General features: G+C 34.9%; 2 protein-coding genes across 2 annotated transcripts; both read left to right on the top strand.

Annotated features, from left to right (window-relative positions):
* The first annotated feature begins 4,348 nt into the window (after nucleotides 1-4,348).
* LOC116113039 (proteasome subunit beta type-6) lies at nucleotides 4,349-7,643 on the top strand. The gene is made up of 8 exons (XM_031399176.1): nucleotides 4,349-4,541; nucleotides 4,645-4,721; nucleotides 4,806-4,861; nucleotides 4,962-5,034; nucleotides 5,615-5,726; nucleotides 6,663-6,736; nucleotides 7,117-7,191; nucleotides 7,295-7,643. Exons 1-8 carry the CDS (start codon nucleotides 4,430-4,432, stop codon nucleotides 7,424-7,426), a joined length of 711 nt encoding a protein of 236 aa, XP_031255036.1. The 5' UTR covers nucleotides 4,349-4,429; the 3' UTR covers nucleotides 7,427-7,643.
* A 3,043-nt stretch (nucleotides 7,644-10,686) lies between these two features.
* LOC116113134 (AIG2-like protein D) lies at nucleotides 10,687-11,889 on the top strand. Its single transcript, XM_031399284.1, has 5 exons — nucleotides 10,687-10,926; nucleotides 11,020-11,092; nucleotides 11,176-11,268; nucleotides 11,367-11,453; nucleotides 11,532-11,889. Exons 1-5 carry the CDS (start codon nucleotides 10,790-10,792, stop codon nucleotides 11,664-11,666), a joined length of 525 nt encoding a protein of 174 aa, XP_031255144.1. The 5' UTR covers nucleotides 10,687-10,789; the 3' UTR covers nucleotides 11,667-11,889.
* The last annotated feature ends 762 nt before the right edge of the window (nucleotides 11,890-12,651 follow it).

Genomic DNA, 12,651 nt, shown 5'->3' with positions numbered 1-12,651 from the left:
TAAGGTTTGTGTTAATGACATTTTTTCATCTAAAAATTTTTAAAACACCACTTTTCCACTCAAAATTTATATTCCGTTGCTACCATCAAATCAATTCTGGGGTGAAAATTTTCTCTATCACCGCCATTGCAAACCTCCGTCTCTCTTCTATACAAACCCTCTCCCACTTCGACATCTGATTTCTTCCAATTGCTCGTCACCGCAAAGCTAAAGTTTCCACTTCTTGTTCTTAGTTGATTTTTGGCTGATTCCGGAGGCAAATATTCAATCGATCATACCATTCGATTCATCAGCCTCCACTCTACAAAACCCCTCTTACCTTGGTTGATCCATCGACCTCCACTCTACAAAACTCCTTTTCCCTGGCTCCAGTAATCGTCGAACGTCGATTGAGAAATGTAATTCATTTTGGTAGTAACGAAATATAACTTTAGTGGGATAATGGATTTTGAAACTTTTTGGGTGAAAATGTGTATTAAAGCAAACGTTGGTAGAAAAGTCATTTACCTTTTCGGTGCGTTTGGTTAAGGGAATGTTATATTAATGGAAAGATAGTTACCTTAAAGATTACTATGAGGGGGCGTTTGAATCATATAATGTTTTATTATAGAGTATATTATATTAATGGAAAAAGATCACCTTAAGGTAGCGTTTGGTTCAAGGTAATTAAATTAATCTTATAATCTTTGTTTAATTTTCAAGATTCCTTCGTTTGGTTGTCAAGTAATAAAATATTCGTATCTTTTATTACAAATGTGGTTTATTGTTGGTAATATTGGGGGTAATCAGATTACCTTCCCAAGGGTGTTAATAATAATTACCGAGGTACTTAATTTTGACCCTATTTTGCCCTTAATATTTTATCATTTCTAACATATTTGCCCTCATATATCTACCAAATAACAATTACCCAGCCCACTACATTTGAGAATTAGCTAAAACACCCCCCCTACAAAAAGTTTAAAAGTTAACAAATACCCCCAATCATCCAAGACCACCATCGCTAGCCACCACCGTTGGCCACCGACGAAAGTCTCATATCGACCAAGACCGGCAGGATCTTGCCAGTCTTGTGCCGATAAGGACATTTTCGGCCATGGATTTGTGATCCATGGTCGGAAACGACCAGATCTGGCCGTTTCACGACCAAAGATGTGGCCGTGAAATGCCATAGATCCGGCTGTGAAAAGCCAGATCTTTGGTCGTGAAACGGTCGCCGTTTCACAGCCAAGATCTGGTCTTTTCACGGCCACATCTTTGGTGTGAAATGACCATATTAATGGCCAGATCTAGCCGTGAAACAACCATATTCACAGCCAGATCTGACCGGATTAGGCCTGATCGACGTACGACCAGCCGATCCGCTAGTCGTGCGCCATTACAGCGGCTTCTGGTGGTGGTGGTGGCTGCAGGCGTGGCTTGGGTTGAGTGGGGGTGATTTTGCTACAATTAAAGTCGTATATGGTTGGGGGTTTTATTAAAATTTAAATATAGGGGTTAAAAGAAATAATTTAAAAAAAAGAATAAAATAATAATAATAATATAATATATTTATTTAAAAACGAGGGCAATTTAGTAATCTATATAACATATCCACTCATTTATCCTCATAACCAACATATTATTATACCATACCATAATTTATTCCAACCCACCAAACACATTTCTTTAAAGATTCCTTAGTAATCTATCTTTCCATAATACAACATTCCTCATAAATATAATATTCTCTAACCAAACGCAGCCTAAAGATTACTGGAAATGTTTAGAAAATGTTTTTATTTGTTTGAATAATTGGTGAATATACGTTTGGTTGGGATAAAGGGTGGATGTTATATAGATTACTAAATTGCCCCTCTTTTTAAATATAATATAAATTATTTTTATTAATATTTTTGAATAATCTTTTTTAACCCCCTACTTTTCAGATTTAGCAAAAAAACCCCTACCAACCAAAAACGTTTTAAACTTAACAAAAACAACCCTACCCACCTCAAGCCACCACCGGTAGCCAGCCACCACTGCTGACAGTACCACAGATCTAGCCGTGACGCCGACAATGCCACAGATCTGGCCGTTACACGGCTAATCTATGGTCGTGAAACACACAAATCTAGCCATGAAATGGCCAGGTCTTTGGTCATGAAACAGCCAATTTGGCCTTTTCCGACCATGGATCTATGGTTAGAAAAAGCCTCCCCGGCGCACGGCTGGGCATATACGGCCGATTGTACACCATTATGACTACTTTTGGCAGCCTTCGACGGCGGTCAACAGTGCTAGCGTGTGTGGCTAGTTCTGGATATAATGACATTTTTTGTAAATAATGACAATAACACGGCAATGTCGTCTGAAAATTTTTAAAAGCGAGGACAAAAGTCTGCATAAGTGAACTTGTATTTTTTGTAAATGTTAACAAATATAAGGTTAATTTGGACCAAATGCTCAACTGTTTAGGGGCAACATGGGAAACAAAATTGTATTACCAGGGGTAAGTTTTAATAACAACCTCCCTTCCCCTCAGTATTAAGATTCCCGGCAATATGCCTCCCAAATGCTGTTGTTTGTCATAAAATATTTCGAGAATAATTTTTTACAAACCAACCAAACATCGTCATCTGCTCCTTTAAAAAATATTACCCCAGTTATCTAATATTACCCCGATCCAAACGGCCCCTATTTGTAATAAAGATTACCGTAATATTTTATTACTTGCAACCAAACATAAGAATCTTGCAAAATAAACAAATATACCCTTGTTATATTATTTACCCCTGATCCAAACAACCTTTGATGTTTAGGGAAATATGTTTAGTTGGTTGGAATAAATTAATGGGTATATTATTTAATATGTTTTGGTTGAGAGGAATAAATTGGTGAGTATGTTAATAATTTACTATTGTCCTCTTTTAAATTTATTAATATTATTTTTGAATAGTTTTTTTTAACCCCATACATTTCAGATTTAGTTAAAACACCCCCAACAAAAAAAAAATTTAAAACTTAACAAAACACCCCCCACCTGCCCAAGCCACTACTGACGGCCTGCCACCATTGCTGACAACAATGAAAGTGGAGATCTGGCCGTGAACAGCCATAGATCTGACAGATCGTGTGCCATTCTATCGCCTTTGGCAGCTGTCAGTAGTGGTTTTCGGCGGGTGGCGTGGTGCCAGATCTGACCACCACCCTTGGTAATTTTTTTAAATTTTAGGGGTATTTATGTCCTAAAAACTTTGTATATAAGGATAAAAATCAATTGGTATTTTTGTAAATTGTTTTTAAAATAAGGGCATTATTGCCCTAAAATTTTACTAATCGGAGTAAAACTGTAATAAAAATAAGATTACTAAATAATCTTAATCAGATTATCTCCTAATTACCAATAGTAATTACTATTAATATTGAAAAATTATCGAAATTTTATGGGTGCGTTTGGTTCAATATTTCAACCCATACTCCCAATCCTATTCCCCAAATATTGTTTGGCACATTATTTGAGAAATTAGTGTATTTTTTAATTACTTTTAGACCCCTTAAGTTTATTAATTTCATTAAATAGCTCCACAAAAAGTTTAAAAATTAGCAAAAACACCCCCCCCCCCATACTTGCCAGATTCCAGCAACCACCGTCGGTGGTAGCCAAATCTGTCATAACAGCTTACACCACGCCCGAAAATGGTCTTTATTCATCGATCTGTCCTATTCTGCTAGATCCATAGTGGACCTTTGCAGCAGTCGACGCCACATCTAGCCAATCGACGCTTTATGACACAGATCCGACCGTCGTGTTGTAACGCGATTTTTCTACCAGATTCTAGTGTGGTGCCGAAATCTGGCACTGCAGGTGGTGGAGGTTTTTTTGTCATTTTACACAATTTTATATATAAAGTGTTTAATTAAATTAGCAAACCTAAAAGGTTTTTTAAAAATTTTTAAATTTTATCTCGTAATATTTTCCTATTCAACATCTAATATTTTCTCAAAATTATATCTAAAGTAATAACTAAATACATCATATATATTTTTAATAACCAAACGTGATAATAAAGTAAATAAGATGACGCTATTTCAAGAATACTGATACCCCCCGACTAAACACACCCGTCATTAATACGAATGTTAACTGTTAACGAGTAAACAAATCTTCAAGAATATCTGATACCCCCCCGACTAAACACACCCTTCAAATTAATACGAATGTTAACTGTTAACGAGTAAACAAATCTTGGGAGTGGGAGTTGGAGAAGCGTGGCAAGTGATGATTGGTCAAACACAAATGATTTCTCCGGTTCCACCGGACGGCCCTGAACCTGAAGTGGAATGGTTTGTATATAAGCGGGTTCGCAAACAAAAGGAGCAGAAAGAGAGAAGGGTGGAAGTTTGAAATCATAAAGAAATCGAAAAATCTAGGGTTTGAGGTGAAGCTATGGATCTGAACATGAATGATCTGAATCAACCACACTCCATGGGAACGACCATCATTGGAGTCACTTACAACGGTGGTGTTGTTCTCGGAGCCGATTCTCGTACTAGCACTGGTACCTATTGTTCCATTCACTTCTTTTTTGCGTTTAATAGATTAATCCATTCTCAATTTCAAATTTAATTCCGATTTCTATTCTATTTTATTGTATTTGGTAGGGATGTATGTTGCTAACCGTGCATCCGACAAAATCACTCAGCTTACTGATAATGTCTACATCTGCCGCTCTGGATCGGTATTTTTCTTTCAACTTGAACCCCAGTCCTGGCCCTAACTCTTATCCAGTAATTTACATGTCCGCCCTTTCTCTTTCTTGTAGGCTGCAGATTCTCAGATTGTCTCCGACTATGTGCGCTACTTCCTTCATCAGCACACGTTAGTTCATTATTTTCCTTTGTTTGTTGTCTCTGACTGATACCATATTAATTAGGGTTTTCTGACTTCGTATGTGTTTTTCAATTACATTTATGTACAGGATACAGCTTGGGCAGCCTGCAACTGTTAAAGTTGCTGCCAACCTCGTCAGGCTACTATCTTATAACAACAAGGTCTTTTTTCTATATCTTGCTTTCATTTTCTGATCAAACAAGAAGTAAAAGAAAAGTTATTGATAAGGTGTTTATATTGATTTAATTAACTGTTTTATTACAAGTAATAACTCTGTTGCAGAAGATGATATAGAATTCTAAGTTTGAATAATTAGTTTCAAAATATTGTATATAGTAAGTATGGTTTGATTAATTTGGATGTTATTCACGTTGCAATACCCACTGAACCTTGTTTCAGATCTTCAAATGGCGGAAGAAGAATGATTTGCTTGGTTCTTATTCCTTCTCTTTTAGTCTTATTCTAGAGCAATAGATAATAGTTTCATTTTTTTTTTTTTTGAGGTATTTCTAGATCAAGGAAATTTATATAATAGTGTATTTTTGTCTCAGATTTCTAAATATTAGGCAGCACCTTTTATTAGTGTGTTTACACTTCAATTTGTTGTTGTATTCTTTGCTGATTTAATCCATGTTACTGTTTTAAGAACAATGCTAATTTCACTTTTCATGTCACCATATATTGAGGTATTTGAAGTTCACTTTTAGGCTCACCTTATTCACAATTATCTGGAATTGACAGAACATGTTACAAACTGGCATAATTGTTGGAGGGTGGGACAAGTATGAAGGTGGTAAGATATATGGAGTTCCTCTTGGTGGAACAATAATTGAGCAGCCTTTTGCCATTGGAGGTATGTCATTACTTTGGTTGGTTAAGAATTTTCTCTTTAGGAATCACTATAATGTGTGAATAGACATCAGACGTGTGTTTTGACGTAGAGATAAGTCATTAGACCTGCAAGTTCCACAAATTTTTGACCTGATAATACTACTATGTATGTGTGTTTGGTCTGAATGAATGTTTCATGCTGTTTTCTAATATTCTCTTATCTTCTTTACATTAAAATTATGATTCACAGAACTGATATTCATTTCTATTGCAGTCAACTTTTTATTTTATGAGGGTTTTAAATGGTTTTTAAGGAAGATATATGTATATAAACCATATTTCAGTTCAATCAGTTTAGGGAAGAATTTTTGTAATTGGATTCTTTGGTTTTCTCTTCCAATTAATTTGTAATTGCAGGAAACCTCCTCTTATATTTCGTACATGCATTTGTGACCGTTCAATTGGTCAGTGCTTGTGTAGTATGCATTTTGGTTATGTTAACATTTTTAGTAATAATGTATGATGACTTGGACCTATGCCCTCTGTACAATTGTGAGGATTATGTGCTTGAATTGCATGTAACTTCTATCTTAATTGCTTGGCTTTGATGTTCCTTGATCAATGTCCAGCATTCATGCAGTTAATAGATTAACTTGCTCTAAAAAAAGACTTCCTAATGTTTGGTTCTTAGGAAATTGTAATCTCTCTAATTTTTTATTGATTAATTTGGTTATTATTTCCGTCACCCAGACTTTGAAATATTTTTAATGTTTATATGTATAAGTTTAGTAAGGTTTATTATGACATCAGATTCACAACTCATCATCCGTTGTCCCAACAGCGATAGCACTTTTGTGTCAATGAATTTTTGTACAACACTATTTTTGGATGGATTGGTGTTTCATTAAAATTATTTTGTAAAAGCTGGCTCTAATCTAACATAATGTGCATATCTTAGGATCTGGCTCAAGTTACTTGTATGGATTTTTTGATCAAGCATGGAGAGAAGGAATGACCAGGGAGGAAGCCGAGGTATGTAGATTAGATCTTGATGTTAGTAAAAACTCAAATGAGTGAACTTTTTAAACTTTGTTTATGAGCAAGTTATTACTTTGTTGAGACTAACCTCTCATTAAGTTACCACTGTCAACAACGTAATGAAATATTGGGGTTGATCTGGAGGAATTCCATTGTTCTTTTATTTTGATTATCAAAATCTGCAGTTGTCACTGTTGGAATGTCTTATTGGTATGAAACTTTTGAGTATTGATTTAATTGTTTATATTTCTCTTGATTAGAAGGTTGGTATTTATGTTTCCTAAGCAAGCAGAAAAAGAAAAACAAAATAGATGTCTGGTTGAAAGTTAATGTCAAAGAGTTCTATTGCTAATCTTTTTGGTATTCTCTTGCAGCAATTAGTGGTCAAGGCAGTTTCCCTTGCCATTGCTCGTGATGGTGCTAGTGGGGGTGTTGTCCGCACTGTCACTGTAAGATCTCTTTGGCTGTGTGTGACTATGCAATTTGCGGATGTATTGTCTGTCACTAGAATACAACTACTGGTACGCTAATGCATTGTGGGTATTTTTGCAGATCAACTCTGAGGGAATGACCAGAAAGTTCTACCCTGGTGACAAACTTCCTCTGTGGCACGAAGAGTTGGAGCCACACAATTCATTATTGGACATACTGAACAATCCTGGTCCTGAACCTATGAACATATGAAGAAGAGGAAATTGCCATGAGGTATTTGCCATTTCCAAAACTTGTTATCTTGGAAAATTACTGATGTATCAGCTGAGCTGGATATTCACATGTTTTTGTGAAATTAACAAATATTTAGCGTTTGGAGGATATTTTTTATGTGATACCTTAGTTGCGGTTGTTTGTTTCTGTGATGTTGTTTAATTATGCGAACTCCATCATCATGTTTCACTTCAAATCTTTGTTCAGGTAGTTTCATCGTTCAATTTGGTATATTTAAACTTGTCTGTCAAATGAGAAGATAACAACTGAAAATCTAAACGAGTCAGCTTATAATTACAAACAGATTCTAGCTTATGTGTATCTTAAGGGTGTATTGAATATTCTATAAGCCTAATGAGTCCAGCAAGTCTGGTAAATAACTATTTTGTGTGACTGGAATATAAGATGTCTAAATAACCAATAATCTTGTCGTATGTATGTGGTTCCAGGATTAATTGATTAAATGGAATTGAAGAACCAACAATCAAGATTAACCACATGAGATAATCTTTATAAATTATTTTAAGAAATGGCATTGAAGAACCAACAATCAAGATTAGCCATATGAAATAATCTTTATAAATTATTTTAAGATTTTGTTTATGTTTAGTTTGTTTTGTATACCATATCGGAAGTTTATATTAAACGACTTTTTCCCACCCAAGGTGTGTGCCTTAATGACACTTTTTCATCTAAAAAGTTTTAAAACACCACTTTTCCACTCAACGTTTATATTCCATTAATATCTCAAGTCAATTCTGGCAGCAAAATTTTTCTCTATCATCACCATTCGAACCTCTTGTCTCTTCTATACAAAACTCCTCTCATTTCGACACCTGATTTCTTGTCGATTGTTCGTCATCGCAAAGTTAGAATTTCCTATTCTTAGTTAATTTTTTGTTGATTTCAGAGGCAAATATTCAATTGATCACCACCATTCGATTTATAGGCCTCCACTCTACAAAACCCCTCTCACCCTGGTCAATCCACCGGTCTTCACTCTACAAAACCCTTTTTACCCTAGCTCATAGGTAATCGTCAAAAATCGGCTGAGAAAATGAAATGTATTTTGAATATTAACGAAATATAAACTTTTGGTGGGATAGTGGTAATTTGAAACTTTTTAGGTGAAAATGTGTCATTAAAGCAAACCTTGGGTGAGAAAAAGTCATTTACTCTTTCGGTGTGTTTGGTTCAGGGAAAGTTATATTAATGGAAATATAGATTACCATGAAGATTACTATGAGTGAGCGTTTGGATCATATAATGTTTTATTATAAGGGTATATTATATTAACGGAAAGAAATATCATCTTAAAAATTACTGAGAATATTTAGAAAATGTGTTTAGTTGGTTCGAATAAATTGGTAAATAATTTGTTTAGTTTGGAGGATAAATGAGTGGGTATGTTATATAGATTGCTAAATTGCCTTCCTTTTTAAATATTAACATAATAGTATTTATTATTATTATTTTTTGAATTGTTTCTTTTAACCCCCTACATTTGGAAATTTTGCTAAAACACCCTAACTATATAAAACTTTAATTTATAACAAAATTAGCCCCATCCACCCCAAGCCACAGCTGGCAGCCAGCCACCACCATCGGCTACTACTATCTGCTGGCAGTCGACGTAATGGCACATGATTAGTTATATATGGCCGCCGTGCGCCGACAAAGCCGAAAATGGCCATGGATCACAGATCCATGACTAGAAAACGGTAAGATCTATGGCCATTTCACGGCCAGAGATCTGGCCATGAAACAACCACATATTTGGCCGTGAAAAGGCTAGATCTTTGGTCGTGCCATTTCACAACTAAATCTGTGGCTATTTCATGGCCACATCTTTGGTCGTAAAACGGCCATATAAACGTCAGATCTAATTGTTTCCAATTATGAATATGTGATCCTAACCAAAAAAGGCCTTATTGGTGCACGACCGACCAGATCCCACTGATTGTGCACCATTACGGTGACTAACGCCAACAGTTGGTGGTGGTGAGTCACGGCTGGCGATGGTCTTGGGTGGTTGGGGGTATTTTATTAACTTTTAAACTTTTTTGTGTCTAGGGTGTTTTAACTAATTTCTCAAATGTAGGGGGGGTTGGGTAATTGTTATGTGATAGATATTTGAGGGTAATTGTTTCCGAAATGGTTTTTAATTAAAGGCAAAATGGGTAGAAAAATCATATTATCCTGGTAATGTTTTAATAACACCCCTAACAAAGTGATAAGATTACCCTTCACATTACTAACAATAAACACTATTTGCAATAAACTATTACAGTAATATTTTATTACTTGCAAACCAAACACAAGAATCTTACAAAATAAACAAATATTACCCTCGTTATCTTATTTACCCTTGATCCAAATGGCCCTCGAATGTTTAGGGAAATGTGTTTAGTTGGTTGAAATAAATTGGTGGATATGTTATATTAATATGTTTGGTTGGGAAGAAAAAATTTATGGGTATATTATATAATTTACTAAATTCCCCTCATTTTTAAATATCAATATAATATTATTTTTTGAATAATTTTTTTTTTAAGCCCATACATTTCAGATTTAGCTAAAACACTCCAGCAACAAAAAAAAGTTTAAGATTTAACAAAAACACCCTCACCCACCCCAAGCCACTGTCGACAGCTTGTCACCACCGTCGATGGCGACGAAAGTGGAGATCTAGTGGCAAAACGACAGCCATTTCATGGCGACAGATTTGGCCTGGCTGGTCATGCACCATTCCGTCACCTTCGGTGGCCGTTGGCGATCATTTCCAACGACTGGCAGTGGTGGCCAGATCCAACCACCACCCTTGGGTAATTTTTTTAAATTTTAGGGGTATTTATGTCCTAAAAACTTTGTATATAAAGATAAAATAGTCAATTGGTATTTTTGTAAATTGTTTTTAAAATAAGGGTATTATTGTTTTAAAATTTTATTAATGAGAGAAAATTATAATAAAAATAAGATTATCAAGTAATCTTAATTAGATTATCTCCTATATTATCAACAATAATTATTATTGGTTTTAAAATCTTATATTATTTGATAATAAAATGTGATAATAAAATTATATAAGATGACGTTGTTTTAATAAATCTCATATAAACCCTGACCACACAAACCTTTTATATTAATATGAATGTTAAATGTTAACAAGTAAACAAATCTTGGGCGTGGGAGTGGGAGAAGCGTGGCAAGTGATGATTGGTAAAACAACAAATGATTTCTCCAGTTGCACCTGGACGGCCCTGAACCTGAAGTGGAATGGTTTGTATATAAAGCTTTTAGTCTGATGAGAATCAGAAATTGAGAAAAAAAAAAAGCAGAGAAATGGGGACAGCGACGGCGTCAGCAATAAGCGGTAACCTTCACAGCGTTTTCGTGTATGGAAGCCTACTTGCAGACGACGTCGTTCGTATTCTTCTTAAACGCGTCCCTCAGTCTTCCTCTGCCATCCTCAACAACTAGTCTTTCTCTCTCTCTCTCTCTTTTAGATTCCAATTTCAATTTCATATATATTTTTTTTCTAATTTTAATTAATTATGGAGTTGGGATTGCAGTCACCGGTTTAGCATAAAAGGGCGTGTGTATCCAGCTATTCTACCTCTGGAGAATCACAAAGTCACTGGCAGGGTGAGCTCAGCCTCTTCAATTAGTTCATATTTCTTTTCTTTTACAATCAATTAATTTAAAAATGATGAAATTTTACGTTACAGGTGCTGCTGGGTATCACGGATCCTGAATTGGATATTTTAGATATATTTGAAGATGTTGAGTACGAAAGGACCTCTGTTGATGTTTGTTTGATGGTAAGTAACAAATATTGAATTGATGCCTTTTGAGTTTTGAGTAATCATATACATATCATTTAACTCTTCTCAATCGAATCAAATATGCATTCATGCAGGACACTCCTGACAACTCCTTACAAGCTCAGGCTTACGTCTGGACCAACAAAAACGATCCTAATCTCTATGGAGATTGGAATTTTGAGGTATTTTTATTTGATTTCATTTCTCAACCCCACTTTAATAACCACTTAAACATCATCGACCTCTTTTTTGCTTTAAAGGAATGGCGAGGACTACACATGGAAGATTTTATGAAGATGACAGTTGGTTTTGTTGAAGAACTGGAGCTTCCTGAATCAAATCCAAGAGTAGCCACATATGAATCCTACTATAACCAGAATGATATTAATCCTTAAAATCTCTTAGATTCTTCCCCCATGCCAACCTCTCCTAAAATAATGCCCTCCATTTAGTCACAGTGGTTTATCTGTTTCTGGAACAGGGTTGTGTTACTTTGGATTTCAATTCTATTTCTTTATCCTTTCTTTTTCAGAAATTGATAATTGGTCTGTTTCTCCATAGTTTATGTGAATAAAGAAATTGAGGATCCATTAATTACAGATATAGCACTGTTTGTCATTTCTTATAATTCGTATTATTCTTAATTTACAAAATTGTAGGGGAGCTCCGTTGGTCAAAGCTTTTCGGATACAACTATAATCAGTCATTAGTCCAGGACCAGGGGCAGGAAGTTCAGTTGCTTATTTTTTATATTATTACTGCAGATTGTGGGACTCTCATTTCTGGAAATTGTTTGAGCGTTTTGTTTTTAATTTATGATAGTTCATAGTTTCTCAATCCCTTTCTGATGAAATATATTTTTATTTTATATTATTAATGGTAATAATTATGTGAACAGTGAGACACTTGGTCTTAACCACCCTTAAGTAAAAACGATAAGAATTTTTAGGTGTATTACTAAAGAGGAATTGAACTCCTCTCTATTGCTAATAGTAATAGGGGTGACTACTAACGATCAGAAAATTTACTCAATTATTAATTTTAAAACCCTAAAAGATTAGTTGAAGTGCATGTAAATTGATCTAGACACTCGATCACAAAAACAGGAAAAAAAAAAAAAAAAGACTGGGTCCACGCTAAACTTATTTTAATATATTAACTGATGTCTTGGATCTAATGATTTTATTTTGTCACACCAATCTAAAGCATAAGGCAAAGGGTAAATACGAGTCCAAGTAGTTTAGGGATGAGAATTTAAGTTTTCTGTCCTGGATGTGAAGGTTTTGGAGTCGAAGTAGTTTAGGGATGAGAATTGAAGTTTTCTGTCCTGGATGTGAAGGTTTTGGTCTCTCTCATTTCTGCTAATTCAATATTTCATTA

This window comes from Pistacia vera, unplaced genomic scaffold, assembly GCF_008641045.1.
Source record: "Pistacia vera cultivar Batoury unplaced genomic scaffold, PisVer_v2 Contig673, whole genome shotgun sequence".
Classification (NCBI taxonomy): Eukaryota; Viridiplantae; Streptophyta; class Magnoliopsida; order Sapindales; family Anacardiaceae; genus Pistacia; species Pistacia vera.
This window is presented reverse-complemented; position numbering and strand designations above follow the sequence as displayed.

Coding starts and splice junctions, on each gene's coding strand:
- LOC116113134 (XM_031399284.1), top strand. CDS start 10,790: ATGGGGACAGCGACGGCGTCAGCAATAAGCGGTAACCTTCACAGCGTT. Junction 10,927..11,019: donor TCTGCCATCCTCAACAACTA/GTCTTTCTCTCT, acceptor TTGGGATTGCAG/TCACCGGTTTAGCATAAAAG. Junction 11,454..11,531: donor ATGGAGATTGGAATTTTGAG/GTATTTTTATTT, acceptor TTTGCTTTAAAG/GAATGGCGAGGACTACACAT.
- LOC116113039 (XM_031399176.1), top strand. CDS start 4,430: ATGGATCTGAACATGAATGATCTGAATCAACCACACTCCATGGGAACG. Junction 4,862..4,961: donor TACTTCCTTCATCAGCACAC/GTTAGTTCATTA, acceptor ATTTATGTACAG/GATACAGCTTGGGCAGCCTG. Junction 7,192..7,294: donor GTGTTGTCCGCACTGTCACT/GTAAGATCTCTT, acceptor GTATTTTTGCAG/ATCAACTCTGAGGGAATGAC.